General features: G+C 36.6%; 1 protein-coding gene across 2 annotated transcripts in view; it reads right to left on the bottom strand.

Moving 5' to 3' along the window:
- The window catches only part of LOC127806070 (uncharacterized), an 88,644-nt gene that overhangs the window by 63,909 nt on the left and 9,924 nt on the right, over positions 1 to 14,811 (bottom strand). For both annotated transcript variants that reach the window (XM_052343063.1, XM_052343062.1), the window contains exons 2-8: positions 8,182 to 8,357; positions 7,880 to 8,051; positions 7,699 to 7,751; positions 6,942 to 7,085; positions 6,739 to 6,843; positions 6,529 to 6,654; positions 5,847 to 6,047 (exon numbers count right to left, since the gene is read on the bottom strand). In XM_052343063.1, coding sequence (XP_052199023.1) covers positions 5,847 to 6,047; positions 6,529 to 6,654; positions 6,739 to 6,843; positions 6,942 to 7,085; positions 7,699 to 7,751; positions 7,880 to 8,051; positions 8,182 to 8,357 — 977 coding nt within the window. The remainder of the gene's footprint in view (positions 1 to 5,846; positions 6,048 to 6,528; positions 6,655 to 6,738; positions 6,844 to 6,941; positions 7,086 to 7,698; positions 7,752 to 7,879; positions 8,052 to 8,181; positions 8,358 to 14,811) is intronic.

The raw sequence follows: 14,811 nt of genomic DNA, 5'->3' as shown, positions 1-14,811 counted from the left end.
TGAAGAGATTATTGAAAATGTTACACATAATCAAGATAGAATATTTAAAGTGAATAAGTGTTTTAGCAGTTATATACAATTGTAAATTCCTATAAGAATGTTTTATTGGACAGCTACAAGAATAGATCTATTATATGACATGAAATATTAAACAGTTAAGCACCAAAATATGCAAAATATGAAGTTAACTAAGATATAGACGTTGTAGTGGATGCATGGCCATAAAACAAGATAGAATTAAAAATGAGATTATTCAAAAGAGATAGATTGACACCTATTAAAGATAAGATGTCTTATCTGAGAAACATTTGAAATGATTTATACATCAAAAAAGAAAACTAATAGAAGCACCTCTAAGAAGAGGGAATAATAGAATACGTTTGTAGTTAAAGAGGTAAAGGGAAGACCAATGAAAATTTGGTGAAAAAATTTTAGGCATAATATGAGATATAAAAGATATGTGTCACATTCCAAGGGTAGTATTTGTAATTTTTGTTTCTGTTTGAGATATTTTCCCTTAGCTATAGGTGGTTATAATTTCTAGTGAAGAGCACATGGGTGTTGTTTCTAGAATCTGCTTCCAGTTATAAATAGGCTACAGTGTGTAAAGAATGGGAGGAAATGAAATATTGAATTCAGGCTTCTTCCCTTACATTTCTCTCTTGTTCTCCCCTATTTTCCCTCTCTCTCTCTCTCTCTAGAATTCTTCTCAATTTCCTTTCTAAACCATAGCCCAACCCTAGGATGTGACAAGTGGTATTAGAGCTAGTGGTCCTCTAGCCATTAGAAGGTGATAGGGTGAGACGGAGGTGCCGATTCTGGCAAGAAAGAAGGGCGCAAAGTGGAAGTAGGTTTAGGGGCGGTCATTGAATCACAACGATCGCAAACAGAGTTCGGGCAATCTTGAATCCGTTGTGATCGCGAGCAGATAGTGATCAGTTGCAAGAGTTCTGGCGATTGGTTTGCAAGGGTTCTAACGATTGGTTCGGACTAGGGTGGGTCTCTTCACCTGCTGTTTCCTAGAGCTAATCGTAGATCAACAATTTTCGAAAAATTTAGCAAGCCAATGATTATCGAAAGTTGGTTTCAAAGTTGTGAAGTTGACCTACAGGGCGATTCTCTCAATTTCGACTTGACAAAGCCGCAAAGCGAAGCCAGGCAATCCCCAGCCCTTGATCTAGCTCAAGTCAACGATGAGCAGCAATTCTGAGCGATTGGCACTCATCACAAGTGGCGGTCAAAATTCGAATTTCAAAATTGGATCAAGTGAACTGTGACAGTTGATTGATCTAAGGCCTTGATTGGTGAACTAAGTGATGGCCGAAGGCACAAGAATGAAGTAGCTAGAAACTCGATTAGACGCATTGGACCTCAACTTTCGACAGCACCAGGAGCAACTTGAGGAGAGGTTTGAGACAATGAAACTTAGATTACATGGTGGCGGTCAAAATTCTCCTAGATTACATCCTATTATCTATAGTTTCTTATATCTAGGACTAGATTACAACACTATTTAAACTTACAACAAAGAGATAAAACAAAAGATAAAATAAAAGATAAAACAGATAAATAAAACACTAAACAAATAAAACACTAAACCCTAATTATCTAATTATCTCCAAGTCTTCTTGTCTTTAAAGACTTCTTTATTCTTCAACAGTAACAAATATTCCATGTTTGCTTCGAGCTATTTCCATACCAAGAAAATATTTAAGAGTTCCAAGATCCTAAACCTGAAATTCATTTTTCAAGTGAGTTTTCAATGCTGTAATTTCCTGATAATCATCACTTGTAATCACATTGTCATCCACATAAACAATTAAGATAGCTCTTTTCCCATTTGCTGATTGTCTTGTGAACAATGTGTGATCAGCTTGTCCCTAAATATGTCCAAAGTCCTTTAATGCAGTGCTGAATCTAGTAAACCATGCTCTGGGAGATTGTTTTAATCCATAGCGTGATTTCTTAAGTTTGCATACCTTGTTGTCTCCTTCTTCAAAACCAGGGGGCATCCTCATAAATACTTCTTCCTCTAGATTTCCATTTAGGAATGCATTCTTGATTTCCATTTGATAAAGTTACTAGTCTAGGTTAACAACAAGAAATAAAAGAACCTTGATTGAATTCATCTTGGCCATTGGTGAGAACGTTTCTTCATAATCTGTTCTCCCTATCAAGCTTGAACTTTATAGAGAATATCCATTTACAACCCACAATTTTCTTCCCTTGGGGAGAATCAACCACTTCCCACGTGTTATTTTCCAAAAGTGCTCTAATTTCTTCATCTACAATGGCTTTCCACTTAGGGTCGTGTGGAGCTTTCTAAATATCCTTTAGAATTTCCACACTATCTACTCTTACAACAAACACCCTATACTGATTAGACAATTTAGTGTAGGTTAAGTGATTTGATATAGGATATTGAGTGCATGACCATACTCCCTTCTTGAGAGCAATTGGGAGGTTTAAGTCCTCAACCGTCATATCCTTGTTTGTGGGTTCTAGACTTGGCCCCGGTTCAAATGGTCGTATAGCTTGGGGATCTTTCTGTCTCCTTGAATAAAACATGGTTGGTTTAATGATACTAGGTTCTCCCCCTCTAGGTAATACCAAATCATGTGCTAAAACTTTTGAATTTAGGCTATGACAAGGAAGAGAATTTTGGCAAGGAGAGAAGTGAGATGGAAGTGATATGGGTAGAGAGATGGAGGGATCCCAATGGTTATCACTATGGGGAAAAAAGGTTTGATTCTCAAAAAAGGTAAAATCATATGAAACATAGAATTTGTTTAAGGAAGAGTTATAGCACTTGTACACTTTTGTGGTTGGTGACTATCCCACAAACACATTTAATGGCCCTAGGATCAAATTTTCCCTTCTAAGGTTGTTGATTATGGGCATAGACAGTGCAACAGAAAATTCTTGGAGATAGGGAGTTGAGTAATCTGACTTGAGGGAAGGTATCAAGTAGCTAAGAGTATGGAGGTTAAGGGTTTTTGAGGGTAAGCAGTTGATGAGATAGGTTGTTGTGAGAACAGTTTCCCCCCAAAACAAATTAGGAACATGGCTAGCAAACATAAGGGATTGGACTACTTCTAGTAGGCGTCTATTTTTTCCTTTCAGCTATTCCATTTTGTTAGGGTGTTTAGGTGCAAGAACTTTGATGAAATATACCCTGATTAATAAAGTATTGGTTCAGGTCATTTGTAAAATATTCCCTACCATTGTTAGTTCGCAAAATTTGGATGTTAGCTTGAAAGACATTGGTAACACACTTATGAAACTATATGATAATGGTATTTGCCTTAGATTTTTCTTTCATACGGTACACCCAACATACACGAGTGTGGTCATCAATAAAAGTAATAAACCATTTAAAACCCATTAGAGAAGGAGAATGAGAAGGACCCCAAATGTTACTATGTATAAGATGAAAAGGTTTTGACATGAGATATGGATGAGAAGGATAAATACTCTTGGTTTGTTTAGCACAGATTCAATGTTCACACTAAAATAGAGAAGGATCTTTATTGCTAAGCAATTTTGGATACAATGATTTAAGATAAGCAAAACTAGGATGGCCAAGGCATTTATACCAAAGCATTATTTCTGAATGAGAAGAAAATGACAAGGAAGTTTTTTCAGGTGATTGATTAGAGGTAGAACCAACACCATTGAGAAATAGAGACCATTTTTCTCCTTAGCATTGCCAATCGCCCATCCCCAAGACGAGTCCTAAAGCACACAAAAAGAAGAGAAAAAGGTTACTGCACATTTCTGGTCCCTTGAGAGCTTGCTAATGGAAACAAGGTTGCAGTTTAACTTTGGAACATGAAGTACTGAGTTTAATCTTAGGCCTGATACATAAATAGAACCACAACCTACTACTTTTGAGATTGAGCCATTTGCCACTGTGATTTTAATATCATCATCACACTTTTCATAACTTGAAAAAAAAGTTCGGTCTCCAGTCATATGATCTAATGCAACAGTATCAACAATCCATCCGTCATTGATATAGTTATTTGTAAAACATGAAATTCTGGTATTACCTTTATGAGCAACGATGGCTATGGATGATGTAGCTTTTGTTTCCTTGAGTAGGTGTTGATTGCTCAATAAAGTCTATAAAACTTTGATATGTTCAGTAGATAAATTTAAGTTACCAAATTTCTCTTTGTCATTGGATGTTTCGGTTTGGCTCACGATTTGTCTCCCGCTGGTTGCATGATTTCCAATAAGTTGGTTTTCTAGGTAGTTTCCAGCATGTCTCCTTTTTATGGTCAGGCTTGTTACAATAACTGCACCATAGTTGTTCCTTTCCAGCCTTCTGATTGCGTTGCTATGGTGCCTGTGTTCTGTTATGATGTGTAGCGAAGGTAGATAAGGGAGGTACTCGACTCGGTGGTGGATGAACTAGTAAGCATTACCCTTCTCCTACTCTTTTCTCTTCTAACTTCGGCAAATACTTCACGAATACTAGGAAAGGGCTTAGTACATAGTAACCTCCCACGTACCTCATCCAATTCTTTGTTTAACCCCAGAAGGAAATCAAAGATCCATTGCATTTCAAGCATCTGAGTGAATTTGACACTATCTTCTGAACAGTGCCAATTTTGATTGTTAAATAGGTCCATCTCTTGCCATGATTCAGTCAATGAATTGTAGTATTTAATGACTGATTTGTGGCCTTGTTGAGTATCTCAAATTTTTTATCGAACTTCAAAACATTGTAATGTGTTTTCTAAATCTGAGTATATCTCCTATACAACCTCCCATATTTCTTTGGTTGTCTTGTAAAGTAAGTAAGTTCTCCCAATCTTAGGTTTTATGGAATTGATCAACCATGCTATCACAATGGAATTTTCTACATCCCAAGCACCATAAGTCGGGGCTGTTGAGACTAGCATCGAAATTGCACCGGTGACATACCCAGCTTTTCTTTTACCTTCAAGAACAAGAAAAATGGACTGGAACCATTCTTTGAAATTGGTTCCAATTAACTTGTGTTGAGTGATTTGAAGGGAATGGTTGTCAAGAGATGAGGGCTGGACAGGATTTGGAATAAAAAAAGTTGTACTCTCTAGAGAAGTGGATGAAGAGGAATTGGTAAGAGGATCAGTCTTGTCCATCGTTGACTCTGATACCATGAACAATTTCAATCAAGCTAACTACCAAGAAGATGTATTTGAGTACCTTAGACGAAGTACCTGAGAAGGATTAAAACAAGTAGGAAGAATACTAGATTGAAAGAGGACTGCTTTTCATTGATCTCTAGTACGGTATATATACATGCATACAACTGAAATATCTTCCTCAAATACAAGGATACATTTGAATTCTGATATGATAAGATAATCAAAACTTAAACTTAATTTCTGTTGGAATTATCTGCCAAGGACTATTAATCCCCTTTTTTCTTGGAGCCTTATCCTCTTATCTTGTGGCCTTCTCTAATCTCTTATCACTTTAACTTGAAAATATCCCAACAACCTTATCACCTGGTTTTCGGCTATCAAGATTTCAATTTTTCCAACAAGTATAATTAACAGAAACATATAAAATATATTGTTTGCCATGTCACGCCTATATCTATATATTTATTGTTTGCACATCCCTGCATTCAGTGTCCATATCCAATGTCTATATCCATAGTTATATCTTTTTCTTCTTCTTTTATTATTTCTGGTCCTATGCTTTTTCCCTTTCTAGAAGCCAATAGTACTATTTTACGAATTAACAAGATATCTGGTTATAATACCTTCAGGAATTGAGGTTCAAGCACCATTATATTTCATACATGGATCCTGGAAAAATTAAACAAGGCACTTTAACATAAATCATACCAAATCAAGTAGTCGCCTTTTAGCATCATTCTGCTGCCACTTTGAATAGCTAGAGCCATGATCTATAGACTCTGTAGTGGACATGTCAATTAAATCACGTGGACTCTCACCATCCATCCACTCCATAGTCAAAACTCTCTTTCTGCTTAAATGATGAAAAACTTTTGGAACACGAATAAATGAAAAGGGAGCATGAGCTTCCTGAGTGGACAGGGAAGAACAGTTAGTAGGGATCAACATCATTTAATCATGGAAAAACAACCAGGCAATAAGGAGCACATGCTCTTGGAATGCCAAAACAATAATGACATGATTTTGCCAAAAACTGATGAACATTAACATAAAAATTGTCCAAAATTATATATCTCAGAACCTTCCCCAGGAAAACAAAATCATTTTGTAATATTTTCTCAAGGAATTAGTTTTAGTAATTCGAGCACTTTAAAGCAACAATTGAGAGGGAAGACTCCATGTAAAAGGCACATGGCTTGCTCAATGTAGGTACTTCATTATAAATAGGCAAAATTGCAAAGCTCTTACGATGAATCAGTCATTCAAAATTTGTAGTTTCGTGATTTAAGTGTCAGCCTTTAGGAAATCATCATAGCAACCAATACACAAAGCCTTGATATGTAGTAGAATAATAAATGGCAACAAATCCAACTGGAAACAAAATGAGTACCATAAACTCCAAAGCATTTGTAGCCTCTAAAGTGTAGTCCAACTCCCCTACAAAACCTTTTCCAAGCTCATCAGCATACAGGCGAGGATCACTTTTTCTTTTTGCTATCTTTTGTAGAAGTCCCAGCTGAGAAAATTGTAGCCTAAACAAATTATTGAATTTATTGCTTCAATACATAAAACATTGGACAGCTAGAGATTTGACACAAACCCCGAGGCGGAGAATATAAATATCTCGAACAACCACGTGCTGTAAGTTAGGACGTTGAACTTTCACTGCAACATCAAGACCATCCACCGTACATCCCCTGTAGACCTGCATTGGAATATAAAGGAAATTCCATACTAGCGCCTTTCTTTCATTTGAATGAAAATGAAAAACAATAATTTTGCATAACCCAGGCACACAGCCACCTGGCCAAAAGAAGCTGCAGCCACAGGTTCCTCTGAGATGTGGCTAAAATATGTTTCTACAGGGGACCCTAGTTCATCCTCAATGATCTTCATTGCCGTAGTCCTGGGAAAAGGAGGGATTTGATCATGCAGCTCAGACAATGCCTGCAATCATAACTAAAACAAAAAAAAATGAAAAATAATGTACAACATACCACTAGTACTTGATTTTATATGGACCGTAAAAAACTTTAGAATGAAGAGTTGGATGAGAGACTCAAAACTTGAGTAAAAAGGTTCCGTGACACAAACTTTTTATCCATGTGATGTCTGTGAAACCTAATGAAATAGCTATTATCTACAAAATGAACAAACCTTAACCAAATAATGCACATTGCCAGAGTTCTCAAAAAGCAAAGTTAATTACTACCATAAAATTCTCTAAAAGTCAATTAAGTGTCTCACAGCCTACCAAACAACTTTGCACATCCTTACAACAAAAGACTAACATCAACATATGAAACCTTTATCTCACTATGGGGCTTACAACAAAAGACTAAAGCAGAATATTTTTCTAATTTACAACACTAATGCAGAATTTCATTTTCTAATTTACTCTTCCAGAAAGAAAAGCAATCAAAAAAAATTTCACAACCACGAGACTGATCTTGTAGTAGCAAAACATGCACCTTGAAATGTAAATGCACTTGGTAATCACTGACTCCAACATGAAAAGGGAACTTTAATACAAAATCAAAGAGAGTACTCCTTTGCACACCTTTGAAATTTCAGGACCAATGATATCCGGCCTTGTGGAGAGGGACTGACCAACTGCATAAGCCAGCAAAAGTATACATGAAACTAGAGCTTTATATCTTCCTATTGTAGTAAACAAAGGCAAGAATTAATTTTTTTTTGTGCCTGAGCTTGTTTACAAATTTCAATCAAGTTCCTTTCACCTTTGATAAAAGTCGGTCCCAGGTTTAGCATGGTTTCTTTTAGTACCATTCCAAAATTGTACTGTGCAACATCTCCACCAATATTATTTTCCATATTTGACCTGTATACCTTTCTGACACCTGACCCCAAGATCCGAATTCTGATTGCAGCAGCAGCAAATGAGAAGAACACCTGAAAATGAAATCCTAAATCCAATAAGATGTGTATACACAAATTAGCCAAATAACAACTTTTTCACATAGATGATGTAACAAACAATTATATATCATAATCTTTGAAAATATGGAATTACATTCACTACCTCAAGAAGTCTAAGGGCCAAAACATGTGGCCTGAGAGCAAAATAGCCAGCAACTTCTTCTGGATCATAGACCTCAGAAAGTGGTCTACTCCACGACCTAGACAGATGGTAAAAATAGCTAGCATATGCCTCCAAGGCTTTGACATCGGCCAAGAATAAATCCACACTGGACAGTTCTATTACAAAATGCCACATTCCAGAACAGTATCAACACGGGCAATGGAAGAATATGGGCTAAAGTATAATAATTTGGTCACACAGAAAATTTGTTGCAAAGATATTATAGCAAAAATGACAAAGGCAGAACCAAGAAGAAAGTAAAAAGTTCTCATTAACTAAGTTGCATAAACACTTTTTATGGAGGGTTGCATATGTCAGACATGTAGTTTGATAAACCAACCATATATACATACATTCAATAATTCATGGATGATCATATTTCGAAAATAAATTCCATTATTTCTGATATTTTGCCAGCACTTCTCAAACACCACCGAGACGGCTTATAATGACAAAAGCTGATCGCAACACAGCTACAAGTGAAGGATCAATAGGTGCTTTTCAATTTGAGAAGAACACAATGTGGCAATTAGAATGGACAAAGTGAACTTCTCAAGCTTCTTCCACCACAAAATAAAATTCTCAGTAAATAACTTCTTAATAATAACTAAAGCAATCTGAAGTAATAATAAAATTTCTATAACTTATGCATATTGTAATGACCAATTAGAGGGCTCAGTATTTATTCAGGAATTATTTAATTAATTATTGAAGTATTGATTAAGAAATTTTGCCAATTAATTATTTAATGTGACAATTTAGAGATTTTGAAGGAAAAGAATAGCATTTATTTCTTTTTAATGTTGGAGTTAAAGGAATTTGCCAAGGTGGCAATTTAGATTTTTCATTGAGAGAATAGTATTTAAATACCATTTAAATGGCATTTATTTTGTGAAAATTAAATGCAAGGGCATGAAGGTAATTTTGGAGTTTTATTTTTAATTGAGAGTGTTAATAATAATTTTTGTATTATTATTAATCAAGTGAGACTATGTATTTAAAGAAGAGTGAGAATCCATGTATGAGATGGAAATGGATTAAGAGTCTCCTAGTCCCAATAGGAGAAGGTTTTTAGAGTCTCCAAGTTCAATTGGGAGAGGGATTCCAAGTTATAAAAGGAAAGAGATCTAAGACTTTATGTCTATATATAGAGCCCATTAGTTTAGTTTTTCTTCACGCCGTGTAAAGAACAGAAAGGCCAAGAGATAGCAGAGGCTTGCTAGAGTCTTTAGGATCACTCCAGGGTTCGATCAAAGAGTTCTATCAGGCAAGTATTTTTTCTGTAATCCCTTCCATTACAGGTTCATATCAGTTTTGATTTCAAATTATTCCAGTTCTTCGTTATGGTTTTCAAATTTATATCAGTAAGCAGAGACGTATATATATATATGCGTATAACAGTGAAGTTATGAGCAAATTCTATTACTTTTTATCCATTTTGGATTGTAAGTTCTATTAATCCTGATCCATTTTGGATTGTAAGTTCGATTAATCCTCATCCATTTTGGATTACAAGTTCCATTAATCTTTATCCATTTTGGATTGCAAGTTCTATTAATCCTCTTCCATTTTGAATTGCAAGTTCTATTACTCTAAGTTCTAATATTCGAATACCTTGTATCGTATCCGGATGTATCTAAAGTTCTTCGAGTATGATATCCGGATGGTTTGTTTATACATCCGGAAAGGTCAAGATAATATCCGGATGTCTCGCCTGATATCCGGATGCCTCCCTCAAAAGTTGAATTTTTCATTCGAATAGTCTCCAGTTATATCCGAATGCATCAGTGAGATATCCGAATGACCAGAATCATATCAGGATGTCCTAGTTCATATCCGAATACTTCCCAGCATATCTGAATAGCTTCTGCTATGAATGTCAGTGTATCCGGATGAGCCTTCTTCCTATCCAGATGTCTTTCATCATATCCGGATATCCTTCCTGATATCCGGATGACTTTTCTAGAAATCCAATTTAGCTTCCAGTGAGTCCTAATTCAAGTTTAATTCAATTAATGTATTCAATACCTTCCAACATTGAATTCATAAGCCAGAACATGACAAGTTAATCATACACATACCCTGACTCATAGTTCATTGAATCTTTGTATTCTAATATATAGATGAAGATCATATCATGTTCAGCATTATTAAAACATGATCAGCATTACTTTGTGAGATTATATGCATACATTTTGGTATGAGTATTGAGCATGACTTTATATGGAGCACTACATATCGTGTGCCAGCATTTATGTGAGCATTGCATTACATTATGCGCGCCAGGCGGCTTAGTTCGCAGGGATTCCATCAGTTTCAGTTTTAACTCAGTTTATGAGTTGCTCTCCTGGTGGCAACCAGGGGGCTAGGGGCTTTGCCCACAATATGTGCTTACAGTTTTTATGTATGCAGATTTCATATCAGACAGGTATGTATTATCAGATTATGTGGGCCTATGAGCTAAAGTTGCATACCCACATTTAGTTTACAGTTTATGTGCATTACATTTTTATGAATGCAATCAGACAGTGATTATACAGTACAAGTTCAATCAGTTATTTATCAGTATCGATATTTTTCGATTCAGCTTCAGTATTCTTTTCAGCTTATTACTTGCTGAGCTTTTGTAGCTCACCTTATACTCTTCACCTCTCCAAGTTTTAGCAGGGGAGTATCAGATATGGGGCCTAGCAGCAGTGTTCAGTAGTATGTGTGTACGTGAAGCCGCTCAAGATAAAAGATGTCTGGGAGTCTGTTGAGTTTTATAGTGTTTTCTTAGTTTAGATCTATTTTATATTTCAGTTGAGGGATTGTCCCTTAAACAGAGTTTGTGCTTTTCAATCTGTATTGACTCAGGGTTTTTATGTCAGTTGATTGAGATGTTCAATTATAGTATCAGATTTCAATTTATCAGCCAGTTTATTTTATTTTTCCCAATAGCACCTCTTCTCAGTCAGTTCTAGGAGATGAGGTGTTACAATAATGGTATCAGAGCAGTGTTTTGAGGAGTTTCCCGTACACACATAGGATGTTGGGTAGAGTTAGGACTTGTGTTCGTCAGTTAGATAAGTTAGCCTAATTAGCAGTATTCTAACCCTAAGTGGTGATGCAGAAAGATGAGTACTAGAGGTGGATGACCCCGTACTTGCAATCAGACTGCTTCTATGCAAGACGATGGTCTAGTGTCCACACCAGGCTCACCAAAAGAGTCTAGTCGCAATTTACGACAGGGAATGGTCGAGATGCGAGGTATGTTAGCAGGATTGATGAGGGTGGTAGATACCTTGGTTACTAATCAGGTAAGGGAATCTCAAGTTCCCCAAGAAATAGGAGATAGTAGAGGTGATAAGCGTCGCTCCAACAACTCCCGTTGTGGAGATAGATACAGGGAGTCAGCTATTAAAGGTTTTCATGGCCTTCCGACCATCAGCATTCCATGGAGGCACAGATGCAGCAGCAGTTGAGAATTAGATGCTATCAACTGTATAGACAATCGCCGAGTGCAACTTAGCACATTTTTGTGCAGAGGTGATGCAGAGAAATGGTGGAAGACTGTCCGCCAGAGTTTGGTAATCAAGAACCCACATGGGTCGAGTTCCAACAAATATTCAACGACGTTTATTGCCCAACATGGGTCAAGGACCAGAAAGTTTTTGAGTTGGAATAAGGTACCAAGACAGTGGCCCAAGGTGAGGCTGAGTTTACAGTCTTGACTATATAGGCCTCAGAGTTGGTGTCCACTAAAACTAAAAAGGTTGTTAAATTTCAGAGAGGATTGCGTACTAATATTATCCACGCTTTTGGAAGAGCTCAGAGTGTGAATTATGCCACGGTAGTTTAGCAAGCATATGCTATCAAGAGAAATGTTTGAGAATTGTGAGATCGAGATACATGATAAGAAGTTATTTGGAGACTTAGAAATTCTTGATGTTAGGGATTTTAATTTGATCCTTGGCATGGATTGCTTGTCATGGCATTACGCAAGAGTTGACCATCAATGGACGATTATTGAATTTGACCTTCCATGGTAGCCGGTTCAAATATATAAAGAAGTCAAGCATATGTCTACGATTCCTATGATCTTAGTGATGAAAGTAGAGAAGCTGATGCGTGATGGATGTAAAGCTTACCTAACTTTTGTTACCTCAGATGAGGGAAGCGAGAGGAAGTTGTTTGAGGTGCTAGTAGTATGAGATGTCCCAAATATTTCCCCTAATGAGCTACCAGGATTACTTCCTCGGAGAGGAGCAGAGTTTACTATTGAGTTATTGCCTGGTACATAGCCTATTTCTAAGGCTCCGTATCGAATGGCACCTAATAAGCTAAAGGAGTTGAAGGCCCAGTTAGAAGAATTAATAGAAAAGGGTTTTATCTAACCTAGTTCATCCCTATGGGGCGCACCAGTATTGTTCGTGAGGAAGAAAGATGGATCTTTGAGGTTGTGCATAGAATATGGCTAATTAAATCAAGTGATAGTGAAGAACAAGTACCCCTTACCTCGAGTGGATGACTTATTAGACCAATTGCGAGGAGCTAAAGTGTTTCAAAGATAGACTTAAGATCAGGTTACCATTAGGTGCGAGTTAGAGATGATATTCAAAAGATTGCTTTCAGGACTCACTAAGGACACTATGAGTTTGTGGTAATGCCATTTGGGTTAATGAATGCTCCAGCTATTTTTATGGATTTGATGAATCAAGTTCTACGAGAGTACCGAGATTGCTTCATTATTGTTTTCATAGATGATATTTTAGTTACTCACCCAGTGTAAAGGAGCATATAGAGCATCTTACTTTGGTACTATAGAGGCTCAGAGAAGAGCAATTGTACGTCAAGTTCAGCAAGTGTGACTTTGGCTCACTCAGATTGGATTTCTAGGTCATGTGGTGTCTGGAGATGATATTTCAGTGGATCCAGACAAGACTAAAGTAGTTATGGATTGGCTGAGGCCGATGACAGTGAAAGAGATATGTAGTTTTCTAGGTCTTATAGGCTATTATAGGCGATTCATTGAGGGATTTGCTTGTTTATCCTCCCCTAAGACTAAGTTAACAAAAAAATGAGAGAAGTTTGAATGGAATGTCGCGAATAAACGTGATTCCCAAGAATTAAAGCAAAAGTTGACCACCGCATCAGTCTTAGCTATACCAAGAAGTGGAGAGAAATATTCCATTTATGGTAATGCTTCCCATTAGGATTGGGATGTGTATTGATGTAAGAGGGTTGAGTTAATGCTTATGCTTCCAGACAATTAAAGAAACACGAAGTGAACTACCCTACTCATGATTTTGAGTTGGCAGCGATAGTATTTGTATTGAAGATATGACGACACTATTTATATGATAAGAAAGTTAAGATTTATACAAATCATAAGAGTTTACATTATCTCTTATCCCAGAAAGAATTGAACATGAGGCAGAGACGTAGGGTCGAGTTATTTAAAAACTTCGACTGTGAGATTCTATACCATTCAGAAAAGGTTAATATAGTAGCCGATGCTTTGAGTAGGCAAGGAGCTTTTATGGCTACAATGATGGTTTAAGAATGGAAGTTATTGGAGCAATTGAGTGCTCTATCTATTTCAGCCCCAGAGGATAATTTAGTGATGAGTTATGCCTATATGAGAATATAACCCGAGTTATTTGATTTACTCAAGAACTAGCAATCAGAAGATTAAAAGTTGGCACAGATTTAAGCAAATATTGAGAAATTTTCTCCTTTGAGATATACTCTACGGAGTGATGATATACTCTTATTTCAGGAATGTATTTGTATACCCGATGATGGAAATCTTATGTAAGAGATTTTGGCACTTAAAAGTTGTTATACCATTTAGGTGTTGCAAAAATGCAACAGGACCTTAAGCGTCAGTATTGGTGGAGTGGTATGAAGAAAGATGTACCAAATTTGTTTCACAGTGTTTAGTATGTCAGCAAGTTAAAACGGAACATCAGAAATCTGTAGGTTTATTAGTTCCATTACCTATTCCAGAGTGGAACTGAGATAATATTGCTATGGATTTTTGTGATAGGTTTACCCAGAATGACTAGAGGCTATGATGCTATATGGGTGATTATCAATCGTTTGACTAAATCAGCCCATTTTCTTCCTATTAAGAAGACTTACCCATTGATTAGGTTTGCAAGAATTTATATTGAGGAGATCGTGAAGTGACACGATGTTCCAGCCAGCATTGTATCAAATCGAGATCCTCGTTTTACTTCTCATTTTTTGGGAGCTTTGCATGATGCATTTGGATCTCAGATGAAGTTTAGTATAGCATTTCATCCGCAGACAGATGGCCAGTCAAAAAGGACTATTAGGACTCTTGGAGACATGTTGAGAGCTTTTGTTTTAGACTTCCAAGGTAGTTGGGATGAGTATCTACCTTTGATAGAATTTGCCTACAATAATAGTTTCCATTCAAGTATTGGAATTTTTGTATGAGGCTTTGTATGGACGACCATATCGATCGCCGATATGTTGGGAAGAGATTGGAGATAGGGCTTTATTAGGTCCTGAAATTGTTGAGCAGACGTCAAAAAAGATTCGAATTATCAAATCTAAAAT

Source organism: Diospyros lotus, chromosome 7, assembly GCF_014633365.1.
Source record: "Diospyros lotus cultivar Yz01 chromosome 7, ASM1463336v1, whole genome shotgun sequence".
Lineage (NCBI taxonomy): Eukaryota > Viridiplantae > Streptophyta > Magnoliopsida > Ericales > Ebenaceae > Diospyros > Diospyros lotus.
The sequence above is the reverse complement of the archived record's forward strand: the minus strand, read 5'-3'. Positions and strand labels throughout refer to the sequence as shown.